At 37.0% G+C, this 15,509-nt stretch overlaps 2 protein-coding genes across 3 annotated transcripts in view; one reads left to right on the plus strand and one right to left on the minus strand.

Moving 5' to 3' along the window:
- The first annotated feature begins 3,180 nt into the window (after positions 1-3,180).
- On the plus strand, positions 3,181-15,294 carry LOC5569666 (cytochrome P450 4d1). The gene is made up of 6 exons (XM_001652880.3): positions 3,181-3,385; positions 3,548-3,654; positions 13,757-14,404; positions 14,468-14,595; positions 14,657-14,946; positions 15,008-15,294. The coding sequence occupies exons 1-6, from the start codon at positions 3,232-3,234 to the stop codon at positions 15,172-15,174; spliced, it is 1,494 nt and encodes a 497-aa protein (XP_001652930.1). The 5' UTR covers positions 3,181-3,231; the 3' UTR covers positions 15,175-15,294.
- Positions 15,202-15,509, minus strand: part of LOC5577945 (rho GTPase-activating protein 15) — a 96,686-nt gene continuing 96,378 nt past the window's right edge. For both annotated transcript variants that reach the window (XM_021848736.1, XM_021848735.1), the window contains exon 6: positions 15,202-15,463. In XM_021848736.1, coding sequence (XP_021704428.1) covers positions 15,283-15,463 — 181 coding nt within the window. In that variant the 3' untranslated portion in view covers positions 15,202-15,282. The remainder of the gene's footprint in view (positions 15,464-15,509) is intronic.

Raw genomic sequence — 15,509 nt, forward strand, 5'->3', positions numbered from 1 at the left:
AATTCCGAAGTGTGAAGAAAAATATGAATCCGTGAATATAGACGATGATCTTAAACTCTTGATCCGTCTTAAAAACGTGAGGAGAAGGTAATTTCAACGCACTCGCGATCCTGCTATGAAAATTGTATGGCAGGATTTGCAGAAAGAAATCAAGAAACGTTTTGCACAATTGGTCGGCGTTAAGACAGAGGGGACCAAGTACAAAACTAGAGAAAATTGGATTATTCTCTCATTAGATGCAAAATTACCTTACCTCCGTTTCACTTTGACCAGATTTGATGAATGCTGTAAACTACGAGAGATATATAACAAATTTACTTTGGATGATCAATAAAAATCGATAAAAGTATGCAGTCAGAGTGGATCAAGTGCTTATTACCATAATAGCAAAAATGATTAGCGCGCTGAGCAATGCGAGGCAATGAAAAACACTTCAAGAGATTTGTCAGATTTTTCGACATCAAATGGTTCTTCTACTTATCCATCAATAGAAATTTATAAATATTACTTAATTCGGTGCATTTGATTTTGATTTTTGACCATTTACCATATTTGGATGAGTGGTCAGAAATTGCAACAATTTCTCAGCAGACAGAGTGGACCAAGTGTTGAAAAGCAATAAACTAATTGATTATTGCATTTTTTGAGTCAATTTCAGAGTTCGATAGAAGTTTATGGTAGTTCTATGGTGTATGTATTGAATGTGCTAGAACCCGCTCATTGGACCAGTATATTTTGGTCGCTACTCAAGATTTTCACTTGGTCCACTCTGACTGAACACATATTTAAATATTTCTGGTCTTCAATGCCCTAACCCTGCAAAACCTTAATTTTCGAGCTATCGTATTGCCACTGATTTCGATATTGACGAACGCATTATTAAAGAAATTACGTTACTGGTTCGAAGGGTCTTTATAATCTGCCTATCTTAGAGATATGCACCCAGTTTGACCATGCAAGCATTAAATGATTGTTATTTTTCTAGAAATTGTTCAGTCAGAGTGAACCAACTCACTGAACGGTGGTCTTTAGTTCAGTCAGAGTGGACCAATTACACATAGTCCATCAAAAAATCGTTCTATCAGAGGTTTGAATTATGATTTTTCATGATTATCACTACTCATTATATTGCTTGGAAGTAACACAAAGAATTGTAGAAATATTGAACCAAAATTCAAACGAGTTCAAAAATTACAGAGCGTTAGAATACCGGCATGCATTGAAAGAGGAAAACAAATTATTACTAACTAATTGCGAAAAAGCTCAAAAACTTGCTATGCAGTTTGAAAGTGCGCACAATTTTAATTTAGGACTTACTAGTTCAATTGAAAATCAAGTTACTCAGGAGTTCGAAAATATTCTCAATCAAGAGAACGTTTTCGAAAATGCCTGGGAGACTGATTTGGAAGAAGTGAGAACTATTATTAAAAAATTCAAAAATATGAAAGCTCCTGGCGATGATGGAATTTTCTACATCCTCATCAAGAAACTTCCAGAAAGTAGCTTATCATTCTAAGTTGATATATTTAACAATCGTTTTCAGTTGGCATAATTTCCTAACACATGGAAAAATGCAAAGGTTGTACCAATTTCGAAAGCAGCCAAAAATCCTGCAGAAGCTTCTAGCTATCGTCTAATCAGTTTGCTTTCCTCCATCAGTAAACTTTTTGAAAAGGTTATTTTGAACAGAATGATGGTCCACATCAACGAAAATTCAATCTTTGCCAATGAACAGTTCGGATTCTGCCATGGACATTCGACCACCCATCAACTTTTACGTGTAACAAATTTGATCCGTTCCAACAAATCTGAAGGCTATTCTACTGGTCTTGCTCTTCTAGACATAGAAAAAGCATTCGACAGTGTTTGGCATGAAGGTTTGATCGTAAAATTAAAAAACTTTAATTTTCCAACATACATTGTTAGAATAATTCAAAGTTATCTGTCAAATCATACACTTCAGGTTAATTATCAGAACTCCAGATCTGAAAGACATCCTGTAAGCTTTGGTGTTCCTCAAGGCAGCATTTTGGGACCAATATTATACAAAGGACACCAAAGGACGAAGCCTGCGTGTCATCTGTAATCGATTGCAAAAAAGTTTGGATATTTTTTCTTCATACTTGCAAAAATGCTTCCAAAACTCAACTAATAATATTCCCACATAAACCAAAAGCTCTTTATTTGAAACCTTCAAGTAGACATGTTGTCACGATGAGAGGGATTCCAATAAATTGGTCAGATGAAGTAAAGTATCTAGGGCTCATGCTTGATAAGAATTTAACTTTCAAAAATCACATTGAGGGCATTCAAGCCAAATGTAATAAATATGTAAAATGTCTCTATTCCCTTATTAATAGAAAATCAAAACTTTGTCTTAAGAACAAGCTTTTGATATTCAAACAAATTTTCAGGCCAGCCATGTTGTATGCTGTACCAATATGGACTAGCTGTTGTAATACCAGGAAGAAAGCTCTGCAGAGAATTCAAAATAAAATTTTGAAAATGATTCTGAAGCTTCCTCCCTGGTAAAGTACCAATGAGTTACATAGAATATCCAATGTTGAAACATTGGAACAAATGTAAAATAAAATTAATAATTTCAGGCAAAAATCGTTGCAATCTTCTATTGCCACGATTAATGCGTTATATATTTAGGTTAAGTTAGGTTAAGTAAATACAAGCGTTTTTTGCTCTTATAAGCAACTGAAATCAACTCACCTGTAAAAAATCTGAACTGCTACGGCAAATGAAATGTAATATGTTGTTAACCAAATGTAAATAAAATCCTTAATTTGTTTTACCAAATTAGGATGATAGTGTTGTCTAATAACACAGAACACCTAGATATAAGAAATAAATATAATGTTTGGAATTATACTAATAAAGAAATTAAAAAAAAATAATAAAAAAAAAATTAAAAAAAAAGTAAGTTTTGGAATGATACTAATAAAAAATATGAAAAAACTATTTTAGCTGAAAGCCACAAATGTTCTTATTACAAAAACACTTTAAAAACGCTTTCCCATTCTGGAACCAAAAGATGCACAAAAGCTTCATATTGCTTCTTCAATATTGCTCCCTCGAAAATCTTGGACCAAAACCTTCAGGAAGCACAGAAAAAGAGCAAAATGCTCTCATGCTCCATACATTTTCAACAGCGAACTAACATGTTGATACGACCCTCTCAACTGGTTGGTTCGCCAGTCCGATTAAGCCGCAAATGGAATAATGTTGATTGTAGTGCTACTCCCTCTGGTGATAACACTGTGTTTAGTGTTTGCCTTCGTTCACAGAAAGTTATTGCAGTTCCCAAATCTTGCAGGGCCACCGGAATGGCCAATCGCCGGAAGTGCAACGGAAATTGTGAATCTCAGCTCCATTGGTAAGTAGAAAATGAACCGAGTCGACAGAAGTTCAATTGCATCTCCGCGAAAGTCTAATTGTTTTGATTACGAACGTTCTCTCTCTCGCTGTTTGTGTTTCGTTTTGCGATATGGCATGTACTCGACACCACACACATCTACACGTGATGAACCTGATGCAGAGATATTCAAGCTGCTACGCAGGTACGCCCAGCAGTATGGGACGGCGTATAAGCTGAGCTTTTGGTACCAATACACGCTGGTGTTTGCCAAACCGGATATTGCTGAGGTAGGTTTTGCAATTTATAACGTTCGTATCGACTAAAAACTCAAATTGAATTATAAATCAAATGGTTTAAAATTTGATCCCATTCTGAAGCCTGCGCCCTGGTATAGTACTAATGAGTTACATACACAGCTAAAAATATTGTATGCACATATTTGGAGCGTCAAAATAAAACGAAATGTCAACGACAAATCGCTTATTTTTCAATCGAATACACTTTAAATTTACACGATCATGTAGCATTCAAGCATCTGAAGTTGAAAATTTAACGTAATGCTGTAACAATAGATGAATTTGATTTACTCTTACTATCTTCTTCTGTTTACGCTACATTGAAATTTAAATCTATTTTTTTCTGTGTAGAATATCCAATGTTGAAACATTGGAACAAAATTTGTTAATGTTAATGTCAAATAAAATAATTATTAATTTCAGGCAAAAATCGTTACAATCTTCTATTGCCACGATTAATGCGTTATATATTTAGGTTAAGTTAGGTTAAGTAAATTGAAAACATGTTTTTTCTCTTATAAGCAGGTGAAATCTGCTCACCTGTAAAAAATCTGAACTGCTACGGCAAATAAAATGTAATATGTTGTTAATAAAATCTTAAATTTGTTTTACCAAATAAGGATGGCAGTGTTGTCTAACAACACAGAACTCCTAGATATAAGAAATGAATGTAATGTTTGGAATGATACTAATGAAAAAAAAAGAAGTACACTTGATGTTAGAACTAGAATATTTTATCTAAAAGCAGGTACCTAATTTCAAACATTCAAATTCAATATTGTACCGAAATTCAAAGCTACAAATGTCACGAACAAAGAATTAACCATAAGTGAAATTTTTATTTTAGTTTTGTATACTATCACAGAGTTGTAAAAAAGAACACTGCTATTGATTGAGTTTAGTGCCTTTGTAAACGTGAGAAAGAGGTCAAGCAGACTTTTGTGATGGATTAAGGTTTAGATTTTTCCGATGGGGTAATATTGATCACCCATTCAGTATTCGAAATATCGAATAGTTAAATTGATCAGCGAAGCTGAGTATGAAAACCGAGCTTGAACAAGAAATTTACTTTTTGAAGCATATTCAAATTTTAATCGCTTATTTTGCAAAATAAACAAACCTTGAAAATTTTGACAACGAAATCGTTTCCGACGATTCCGTTTTTAACAAAACCAATCAAAAACATTTATGTTTTGAAATCTTTCAAGTAAAAATGTTATTTGCAACTTTTTACAAGATAGGTCATAATGACCAAGGTAACCCCATTATAATCAAGGGGACCCTATGCACCCTCCTTCTTTTCTGGCATCCAAAAAAAATCGTTCTTTTACTACTCAACTACTCAATCTTATGCCTATGGGTGAGCTTAAAATAATTCGATGAAACGGTTTTGAAAATAACTAATAATTTCTTTAAAAAAGGAAAGTCAATTTTGCACATGCAATTGTAATTGAATGGATTTATACACAGATAAACAATTGCAAAATCTACAATATTGAATTTAAAGTCAAACAGAATTTCATTGTGTTATTGTAGCCGAGACTATGTGAAATTATTTTTTACTTTAAATCTAATGTAATGGATTTCGCAATAGTTTCTCTTTGGGATGGTACACAAATCATGTCACGTTAAATATCTACGTTTTAGACCCCCCCCCCCTTTGTCACGCTTTTTGTATGAGTTCTCTAAAAAATTTGTAAGGCTTGTCACGCTAAGCCTGACCACCTCAAATGACAACCTGAAATGATTTTAGCATTTTCGAAACGCTTACAAACAATCTGTTCTACAATCACTATACCGTCAAACGGGGCTACTTTTGATTCCGGGGGCTACTTTGGGCAATCGTGTTTTTGATTTATTTGCAGCATAAATATTAATCTGAGCTATTTTGTGTCTTCAGCACTTTTATTGACCAAAACATGCTCTACAACCAGACATGAACATTTTTCGGAACAACATCAATAATAACAGGATAAACAGGACAATATATTTAAAAATTCCGAACACATATTCACAAGGCACAAAACATTTGCTATGTAAACATTGTTCGAATTTTTACATATCGTGGAAAGTTTTTGGGAGCGTCACAAAACTATCAAATCGTCATGTTTCATAAAAATTTGTGATAATTTTATGTTAAAAATTGTTGTATTACAAAAATAATTGATCAAAGGTCTTAACTTTACGACTTTTATTTTATGTTAAAGCGTTGGTTTCTATATTTTACAACAACAACAAAATTAACCAAGGATTCAGGAAAGTTAATAGTCATCAAATATATATATTTTACTAGTGGTCCCGGCAAACTTCGTCTTGCCATCAAGTAGGCTGTTGAAAAACGCTTTTGATCATCCCATATAAAATAACAGTTTCGTTCGCGCTCGTTTTTTCAACTTTCCCGGTGAATATCCTGGGATTTTTATACACACAAACACGTCGGAACCCTTGTCGAACAAAACTGAGAAAGAATCATTCAAATTCGTTGACCCGTTCGTAAGCCATTTCGTGACATACAAACACCATTCCATTTTTATTTATATAGATATATAGATTACGTATTGGTAGTAAACTCAAACCATATTCCTTGAAAAAATAATTCTCGGTCATTTTTACATGAATCCGTAGTACAAAACAATTTCATTCATCATCTGCTTTAAATAGACTACCATTAAGCCATATCAAAACTATTGAGAACCAAAATAATTACAAATGTAAAATTTGAATTGCCTACGATCATGCGAAACATTATTCTAGTACTTCATGCATTACACTTTAAGTAAAAATTACTTTTAGTTACAGGAATTGATGAGATCCTTCTACATATCATTAATATAACATTAAGAATTTTAACAGATGTTAATCATTATTAATCAGACCTTATTAATCGTCGCAGTACTTGGTAATTGCATCATTCGATTGTGTCAACTTAAACAATCAAGCAGTCGTAGCTGACAGTTTTAATTAAAAGAAAGTAAAACTGAAATTTTATACTAGAAATTAAACACTACAAACCCATATTTTGCTGAAAAGTGTTATATAGGTATGTGTATTTTTTCGCGCTTTACAATTTTCTTAATTATGTTTATCAACGAAAAACGTTCAACAACGTCAAAATAGTCGTTAATCTATGGAATCAGTTCAAAATTTATGCGAAAATAATCATTTTATTATCAAATCGTATTGTTTTCTAAATGTGTCCAAAGTAGCCCCATTTTTGTCTTGAAGGACACATATTTTTCGCTATTCAAGCATTTTTTTTTTATTTCTTGATGGATTTGCTTCATATTTTCCACATTTGTTACGTACATATACAACTAAGATATATGCAAGAATTATCGAAATCCATCCATAATTCTTAGAGCTACAAATCCTCAAAGTTGAAGAATGTGGAAATAATGTCAAAAGAAGCCCCGTTTGACGGTATGATGAAGTTTTGAACAGTTGGTCACTTATCTTTGACAGCCTAGTTATCATATAACTTGAATATGGTCTCAAATCCCTTAGCCAATATCATTTTCACAAACTGGGACCATTATTGTAATCTAAGTCAGAAATTTCCATAAACGTTAAACGCCTAGAGGTATTCCTTATGAAAAATTATATATCCAATCAAAATAAAACTTTTGGCAATCTATCAACTGCAGTCAATAGCTAAGATGCCAGTACTTGTTTTAAAAATATAAACTATAATTCTTTGAAACAACATGCGTAAATATTCAAGTTTTCTTCGTAAAAACTATCAAAGTTACTCCGTTTTACGGTAGCTCTGATTTCTCCACCAAGTCCTCAGCAATATCTCAAGATATTTTTCTGAATTTCCGGAAGTTTATCCTTGATAAGAGCATTTCTATGAGATGTGTACAAATATTTCACCATAAATTTCTCTCAAGATACCTCCGAAAATTTATCTGTGGCTTTCTGACGTAACATTTGTTTTATAACACTAAAATTTACATAATTCATTTATTTTATTTGAACATCAACAGGCTCCTAGCCCCAATGATGTATTAATTGTTGTCGTTAACATTAAAACAATAAAAAAACACAATCTCACTGTCTACCTTAAAGAGTTAGAAAACCTATAGTCTAACCTATAAATTATTTCAGTATTTCTAACAAATAGAATACAGGAAATTTTGTAGGGATTCATCTACGTATTATCTAAGATGTCATCTTTGGGAATTTATCCACATGTTTATAACGAAATTTCTTCATGTATTCCCTCTGAGACTTGAACAGAAATTACAACCATAATTACGTTTCAGGAATCATATTTTTAAGTATAACCTCAAGATTTTGTTTTTTGTTCCTTAAAATAATCTTTTTTTTTCGTACGATCTCTTTGGTCCTTCAAGACATGCTTCAATAAATTTATTTTGATGACTCATTTGAGTTTGTGCCTTCAATAACTGCCTAAGTCCTTCAAAAATCGGTTTCTTTTTTCCCTGAAAATCCTTGACGTAATGCAACTTGTAACTAATCAAAAAGTTTGTTATGATCTACCGGTTTTTAAATGCTTCCCTATATTCCATTTCTCTTCTGATAATAATACTGAAATTACACCAAACCAGAAGTTTCAATCATTTTAAAAAAATCTCCAGGGGTTTTCTAGTAATAAGTTTTAAGAAATCATCAGATCAGTTCGTACAGAAATGCTGACTAGGCTTCTTGAGGGTTTTTTTTTCTTCAACTCTTCAGGTTTAGGATGGGAAGCTTAGGAATTTTCCCTATACATTTCCACAAACACTCCGTCTTGGATTATTCAAGGAATTACCCCAGGAATTTCTCTAGGATTCCATTATGTATTTTTCAAGAACTTAATAAAGAGGTTTTTCTCGGATTTATTTTAAATACTTTTTCTTCAAATTTAACCAAAAGTGCCTAAAGTTTTATATTTTGACATATAATATAATTTGTTTAAGATAATTGTCGCATTAGCATTTTCCGGAATCAATCCTGTGACTTCCCTTTTTTTCTCAGAGTCCATTCAAATATTGAAACAGGATTTCATCCAATGCTTCCTTTGGACTTTATTTTTTACAATTTTAATTTATCTATGAATATTTCTAAGGCCACTACCAAAAATAAATCATCTAAATCCTAAGGAAATTTCTCAAGATATTATTTATTGGATTCCATAAATTCCTGCAAGGGATATTCTTAGAAAAAAAACCCTGGATAAATCCATGGAGGACTTTCATAAAAAAGCCCTGGAGACCTTTTGAAGAAATTCAAAAACTTCTGGATGGATTTTTCAGAAATACTCAAAAATCCCGGGATTTCTCGGGATCTAAAAAAATCCCGAATCCCGGGATATCATCGAAAATCCCGGGATTTCCCGAAATTGCATGTTGGTACAAATAATGGCACAAAACAAGTGACATGTTGTTTTGGTGACTGTCGATGCAAGAATGTTTTTTAGTTATTGCATTTAGCTAACTCAATAAGAGTTTTTATTGAGATTTAAGGTCAATTATGCTTAAACTTGTGTTTCTCTGGTATGTTAGTTAAGTAATTTTCAATAAACTATAACAGGTTTCTCCACGGTTTGTTTCATTTGTCAACTATTGATTTGGTGGTTGATTTTTTTTATCTCCCCGTAACCGTTTTAATTTGGGCGGTGTACCTTACACTTTTCCTGGTCTATCGTGGCTCTAACGTCTAACGTGGCTTACATCAATTATCTTGATAAAGCCTCGCCAACAATAATTCGCCAATTCACTCGGTTCATGGCCGCTTCTCTCCATCCTCGACTGTGACCCACGCTCTCCAGGTCCTGGTGCACCTGGTCAATCCACCTAGCTCGCTGCGCCCCACGCCTTCTTGTTCCGACCGGGTTCGTAGCGAACACCATCTTTACAGGGTTGTTGTCCGGCATTCTTGCAACATGCCCTGCCCAGCGTATCCTTCCAGCTTTAGCTACCTTCACGATACTGGGTTCGCCGTAGAGTTGAGCGAGCTCGTGGTTCGCAGCCACACGCCGTTCTCCTGTACGCCGCCGAAGATCGTCCTTAGCACTCGGCGTTCGAAAACCCCAAGAGCTTGCAAGTCATGCCCATAGAGGACTACCGGTCTTATGAGCGTTTTGTACATCGTACATTTGGTGCGGGGGTGAATCTTTCTTGACCGCAGTTTCTTCTGGAGCCCATAGTAGGCACGACTTCCGCTGATGATGCGCCTTCGTATTTCCCGACTAACATTATTGTCAGCCGTCAACAAGGATCCAAGGTAGACGAACTCGTCCACCACCTCGAAGGTATCTCCGTCTATCGTAACACTGCTTCCTAGGCGGGTCCTGTCGCGCTCAGTTCCGCCAACCAGCATGTACTTTGTTTTCGACGCATTCACCATTAGCCCGTCTCTTGTTGCTTCGCGTTTTAGGCGGGTGAACAAAGCTGCCTCCGTTTCAAATTTTCTCCCGATAATATCCATGTTGTCCGCGAAGCAAACAAATTGTCCGGATCTCGTGAAAATCGTGCCTCGACTGTTAAGTCCGGCTCTCCGCATAACACCTTCAAGCGCAATATTGAACAACAGGCACGAAAGTCCATCGCCCTGTCGTAGTCCCCGCCGAGACTCGAACGTACTGGAGTGTTCGCCCGAGATGTTCACGCAGTTTTGCATACCGTCCATCGTTGCTCTGATCAATCTTGCGAGCTTCCCGGGAAAGCTGTTCTCGTCCATGATTTTCCATAGCTCTACGCGGTCGATACTATCGTATGCCGCCTTGAAATCGATGAACAAATGGTGCGTAGGGACCCTGGTACTCACGGCATTTCTGGAGGATTTGCCACACGGAATAGATCTGGTCCGTTGTCGAGCGGCCGTCGATGAAACCTGCTTGATAACTTCCCACGAACTCGTTTGCTATAGGTGATCTGGGATAGCACTTTGTAGGCGGCGTTTAGGATGGTGATTGCACGATAATTTTCACACTCCAGTTTGTCGCCCTTTTTGTAAATAGGGCATATAACGCCTTGCTTCCACTCCTCCAGTAGTTGTTCCGTTTCTCAGATTCTGACTATCAGCCGATGCAGACAAGCGGCCAACCTGTCCGGGCCCATCTTGATGAGTTCGGCTCCGATACCATCCTTGCCAGCGGCCTTGTTGTTCTTGAGCTGTTGAATGGCATCCTTAACTTCCCCCATCGTGGGATCTGGTTGGTTTCCACTGTCCGCTGTGTTATCTGCGCCATTCAGGTGTTCATCGTAGTGCTGCTTCCACCTTTCGATCACCTCGCATCCGTCCGTCAAGATGCTCCCATCCTTATCCCGGCACATTTCAGCTCGCGGCACGAAGCCTTTGCGGGATGTGTTGAGCTTCTGATAGAACTTCCGCGTTTCTTGAAAACGGTACAGCAACTCCATCTCTTGGCATTCCACCTCTTCCAGGCGACGCTTTTTGTCCCGGAATAGGCAGGTTTACTGTTTCCGCTTCAGTGTGTATCGTTCCACGTTTTGCCGCGTACCATGCTGATGTCTAACGTGGCTGTTATGCCAATAATTTAGAAGCATAAAGATTCCATATGAGGATTAAAAGATTTCTTGGTACAATTCAAGTGTGATTGATATCAGCTTTACCTATATCTTATGCATCACAATTGATTTTTGGTCCAAATTAACTTCAATAAATGACCATTGACTTCGACTGCAGATTGATGAATGAAATCTAAGATAGCATTGTTTTTTTATTATACGAATGCAACTTAATCTTCAAAAACAGATTCGATTATTTTGAAACTACTCTATAAAACTAAACATTGCTTCAAAACCCGCTCTGGCTGTTCTATAGTCGTTTTGGAAGCATTTGATTTTGTCCCGGGATCCCGGGAAATTCCCGAGATTGAACATATCATTGGTGGAATTCTTAGAAAAATATTTCCCGTCCGTTACCAAAGTCAGAAATCTGGGACTTAGAGTCTAACTCTTAGACAAGATTGACGCATCCTCCGATGGTCGAGAGTTGTGCTGGCCACGTCCTTGTGAAAGCTGGGGAATGGGAAAGGATGATTGATTTGAACACCTTACCGGTTGTGCGCAATGATGATGGCTTTCATATTCCGAACACTTGGTTTTTGTATGGCGATTTGGTTGAAATGTTTCGCTGAAATATGTCACCTAATAACAAGGAAATGGCAGTTAATTGCAATTCAATTTTAACGTCTCCGATATAATTTATACCACAGGAATAGTGATGATTCTCTAGTTTGAGACCAGTAGAACAAGCTCAGATAAATTTATTTGCGAAATTTTGCATTTTAATACGATTTATTCGTGCTGTGCGGAATTTGAATCAAGGTTTCCGGAATATGAGACAGAATGAACGCCGTGTTCGGCATTTGAATCGAAATGTTGTTCCATACTTTTACGTAAAAACAATACTAAAACTAATTCAATCTACATTATTATTGGTACACCCAACAGCCAACAGTTAGGCTTTGCGAAGAAATTAATATTTACACAAATATCAGCCAATTTATGCCAATCAGATGCATTTGAAGTCACTGTTGGCCTTAATTGTTCGGAATATGAGTCAAAACGGTAATCCGATAATCGCGTTCCGGGGATTTTTCTTGCAGAGCACAATATTATGAATCAATTAACCATGGCCTCACGCTGCAACTTCTTGGTTGGATAACTGCATTTCTGTTCTCAGTGTAGTCTGTATGTTTCTGCATCGACCCTTTCAACGAGTAAAACATAATCAGTGACGTTGAATTTCAGGCATTGTAAACAAATATGAAAAGTTACTAATACATAACCTAGTTTTTGTACAGTTTTGGATTGCCGAAGAGAACATTTATGTTGCCGACAATAGTAATTGCATTGCCGATAAAAGAACAAGTGCCTCGTGACTTTGGTGAGGTAAAATAGACGATTTAGAGAACAAAATAATGTTGTGTGTATAATAATTAATAAATGAAGACTGCTCGAGTGTAGTTCAGGTGTCTCATGCTAATGTTTGTGCTTTGTTGGTGTGTATAATTGCCTTCTTAAAAGTTCAGCTGCTTAGGCTGCCGACAATACGTAAGTTCCCCTAATTGACTTATCCACCGGTGAACTAAATTTGATCGATCCAGGAATGCAATCCGAACATTGCCAGAAATGCCACCATAGTAGAATATTTACAGCTCTTGATGACGAGTTGAGTTCGTTCCTCAACTAGACTATTTGAGAGAACCGTTAGACAACGACAAGGTCAAGTTGCTGAAAGTTCTTCCATTAGGAGGAATACCAATTCGATAATCGATTACATCCTGAATCTGTGGGAAACATATCTGATTCTGGATGCAATTTAGCTGATTCTATCATTTTAGATCCAGCAATCAATAGTTTCCCAAAGGAAAAACTTCCCAATGAGCCTTAGGCGCCGTCCACGAATTACGTAATACGGAAGTTTTCACCCAATCTATTTGACTGTTTTGAATTTATTTGAAACGTCATGCATAGCTTCAAACCATACGCCTGCTGATGTTAATGATCGTCTCCAAATCGTCTCCAGTACATGAACAATTTCATGGGACGAATGACCTTCGGGTTAAAGTCCCTCTCAAACAACAACTACAGAACAATTTCATTAGAATCTAAAAATTCGTGCAACGGTCGATATCAATCATAAAAAAAATCTTACTGATTACTTGGGGCCTTGGATAAATTTCGGAAAAAGCCGAGGGATTTGTGCATATCTTGTGTAGCCTATTTTCGATTAGGGACATTCGCTAGAAATTTTTTGAATATTATATTGGAGGGGTCCCTGAAGTAATTCCAAGAAATATCCCTGGAATCTCGAAATGTATACTGAAGAAAATTCCTAGAGCGATATCTTTGGAGAAGGGCCTAAATAGCCGTGTTGTCAAACAAACAGCTTTTCAATCAATTGGCCAAGAAAGTTCTCGGTTCGAAACTGTATAGAAGTGCTCATAGAACACTTTCCTGTGGACTAGTGATTATTTTTTTTTTACATTTGTTTTACAAATAGAATCTGAATCTGTTTGCAAAACTTAGAGAGAATATTCAGTAGCATTAATTATTGCAGGTTCAAGGAATTAATTCTGCTTTAGCATAGAAATTGATCCTCAATTATTCCATTCCAGAAAATTTTGAACACTCAATCCTACGCCTCAAAGTCCGAAGACTACGATAAAGTTGCAGAATGGATCGGATACGGATTGCTCATTTCCAAGGGCGAGAAATGGTTCAAGCGACGCAAGGTCCTCACCCCGGGCTTCCACTTCAAAATCCTCGAAAGCTTTGTGCGAGTTTTCAATGAAAAAAGTGACGTTCTATGTCGTAAACTCGCTTCCTACGGTGGATCCGAGGTGGACGTGTTTCCGACGCTGAAACTCTACACCCTTGACGTCTTGTGCGAAACGGCCCTTGGCTACAGCTGTAATGCTCAGACGGAGGATTCCTTCTATCCGGCGGCTGTTGAAGAGCTGATGTCGATTCTGTACTGGCGGTTCTTCAACCTGTTTGCCAGTGTAGATACTCTGTTCCGGTTTACCAAGCAATACAGGAGGTTCCATAAGCTTATAGGAGACACGCGAGAGTTCACGCTGAAAATAATCGAGGAGAAGAGGAAGCTGCTCAACGAACTTCATGATGAGGGGGCCGTGAATGAAGAAGATGACGAAGGGAAAAAGAAAATGGCCTTGTTGGACCTGCTGCTTCGGGCAACCGTGGATGGGAAGCCCCTCTCAGATGATGACATCCGAGAAGAGGTGGATACTTTTACGTTCGCCGTGAGTTGAAGACAGATCTCCGAACTGCTGGATGAATGTGTAATCCAAATTTCTTTCTTATAGGGACATGATACTACTGCGTCCGCTTTGACCTTCCTACTGTTTAACATAGCCAAGTACTCAGATGTCCAGCAAAAGTTGTTCGAAGAAATAAGCAGCGTCGTGGGATCCACCTCTGAACTCTCTCTTCAGTATAACTCCTAACCTAACTTTGTGCATATATAATTATGGTTCGACTTCTCTCAATTTCAGCACCCTCAACGATTTGCGCTATCTGGATTTGGTCATCAAGGAATCGCTACGGTTGTATCCATCAGTGCCGATGATCGCTCGTATTGCCACCGAGAATACCAAACTGGACGATATGCCCATACCGAAATGCACCTGCGTCAGTGTCGACATCTTCCAAATGCACCGGGACCCGGACCGTTTCGAAGATCCGGAAAGCTTCATTCCGGAACGCTTTGATGCCATTAGAGATGGTGGGAAACATAACGCGTTTACATACATCCCATTCAGTGCCGGCAATAGGAACTGTATCGGTGAGAGATAGTTCAGATCATCAACGGCTTTGAAATGGGCTTAAAGCAATATATTTTTTAGGTCAAAAGTTCGCGCAGTACGAATTGAAGATAGCGGTTGTGAAGCTGATTCAGACGTTCCGACTGGAACTGCCATCGCCAGACATAGAACCGATCTTAAAGGCGGAAATCGTACTGAAGCCAGCCGAAAAACTTCCAATTCGTTTCATTACGAGGACCACTAAATGATTTCTCAGGCATCAAAACAGCAAGCAATAAAATGACAGGAAACCGATTTATTCAATAAAAATAAAACCATAAAAATAATAATAATAATAATAATAAAATTTTTTGATATTACTTAACGAATATTTCATCGTAACATTCGATCATTGTCCTCGTACATTCCCGTGGTACGGCGCTTATCGCTTCAAACCGCTGCGGGCAAACGTCGGATAAGGTTTCGTTGAAAATGCAGGAGCTCATCAAAATCCCAAGGCTCGTTGAGTCCATTTCGTTGTCCTCCACGGCAGCCACCCTAAAAAAAAGATAATACATACATACAATTCCAAATACAATAATAA

The sequence above is a fragment of the Aedes aegypti genome, chromosome 3 (assembly GCF_002204515.2).
Source record: "Aedes aegypti strain LVP_AGWG chromosome 3, AaegL5.0 Primary Assembly, whole genome shotgun sequence".
In the NCBI taxonomy this organism is placed as follows: domain Eukaryota; kingdom Metazoa; phylum Arthropoda; class Insecta; order Diptera; family Culicidae; genus Aedes; species Aedes aegypti.

What these genes read in the sequence shown, in the direction of transcription:
- LOC5569666 (XM_001652880.3), top strand. Translation starts at nt 3,232, where the DNA reads ATGTTGATTGTAGTGCTACTCCCTCTGGTGATAACACTGTGTTTAGTG. An exon ending in TGTGAATCTCAGCTCCATTG is followed by an intron (nt 3,386 to 3,547) that starts GTAAGTAGAAAA and finishes AACCTGATGCAG; the next exon opens with AGATATTCAAGCTGCTACGC. An exon ending in ACCTCTGAACTCTCTCTTCA is followed by an intron (nt 14,596 to 14,656) that starts GTATAACTCCTA and finishes TCTCAATTTCAG; the next exon opens with CACCCTCAACGATTTGCGCT.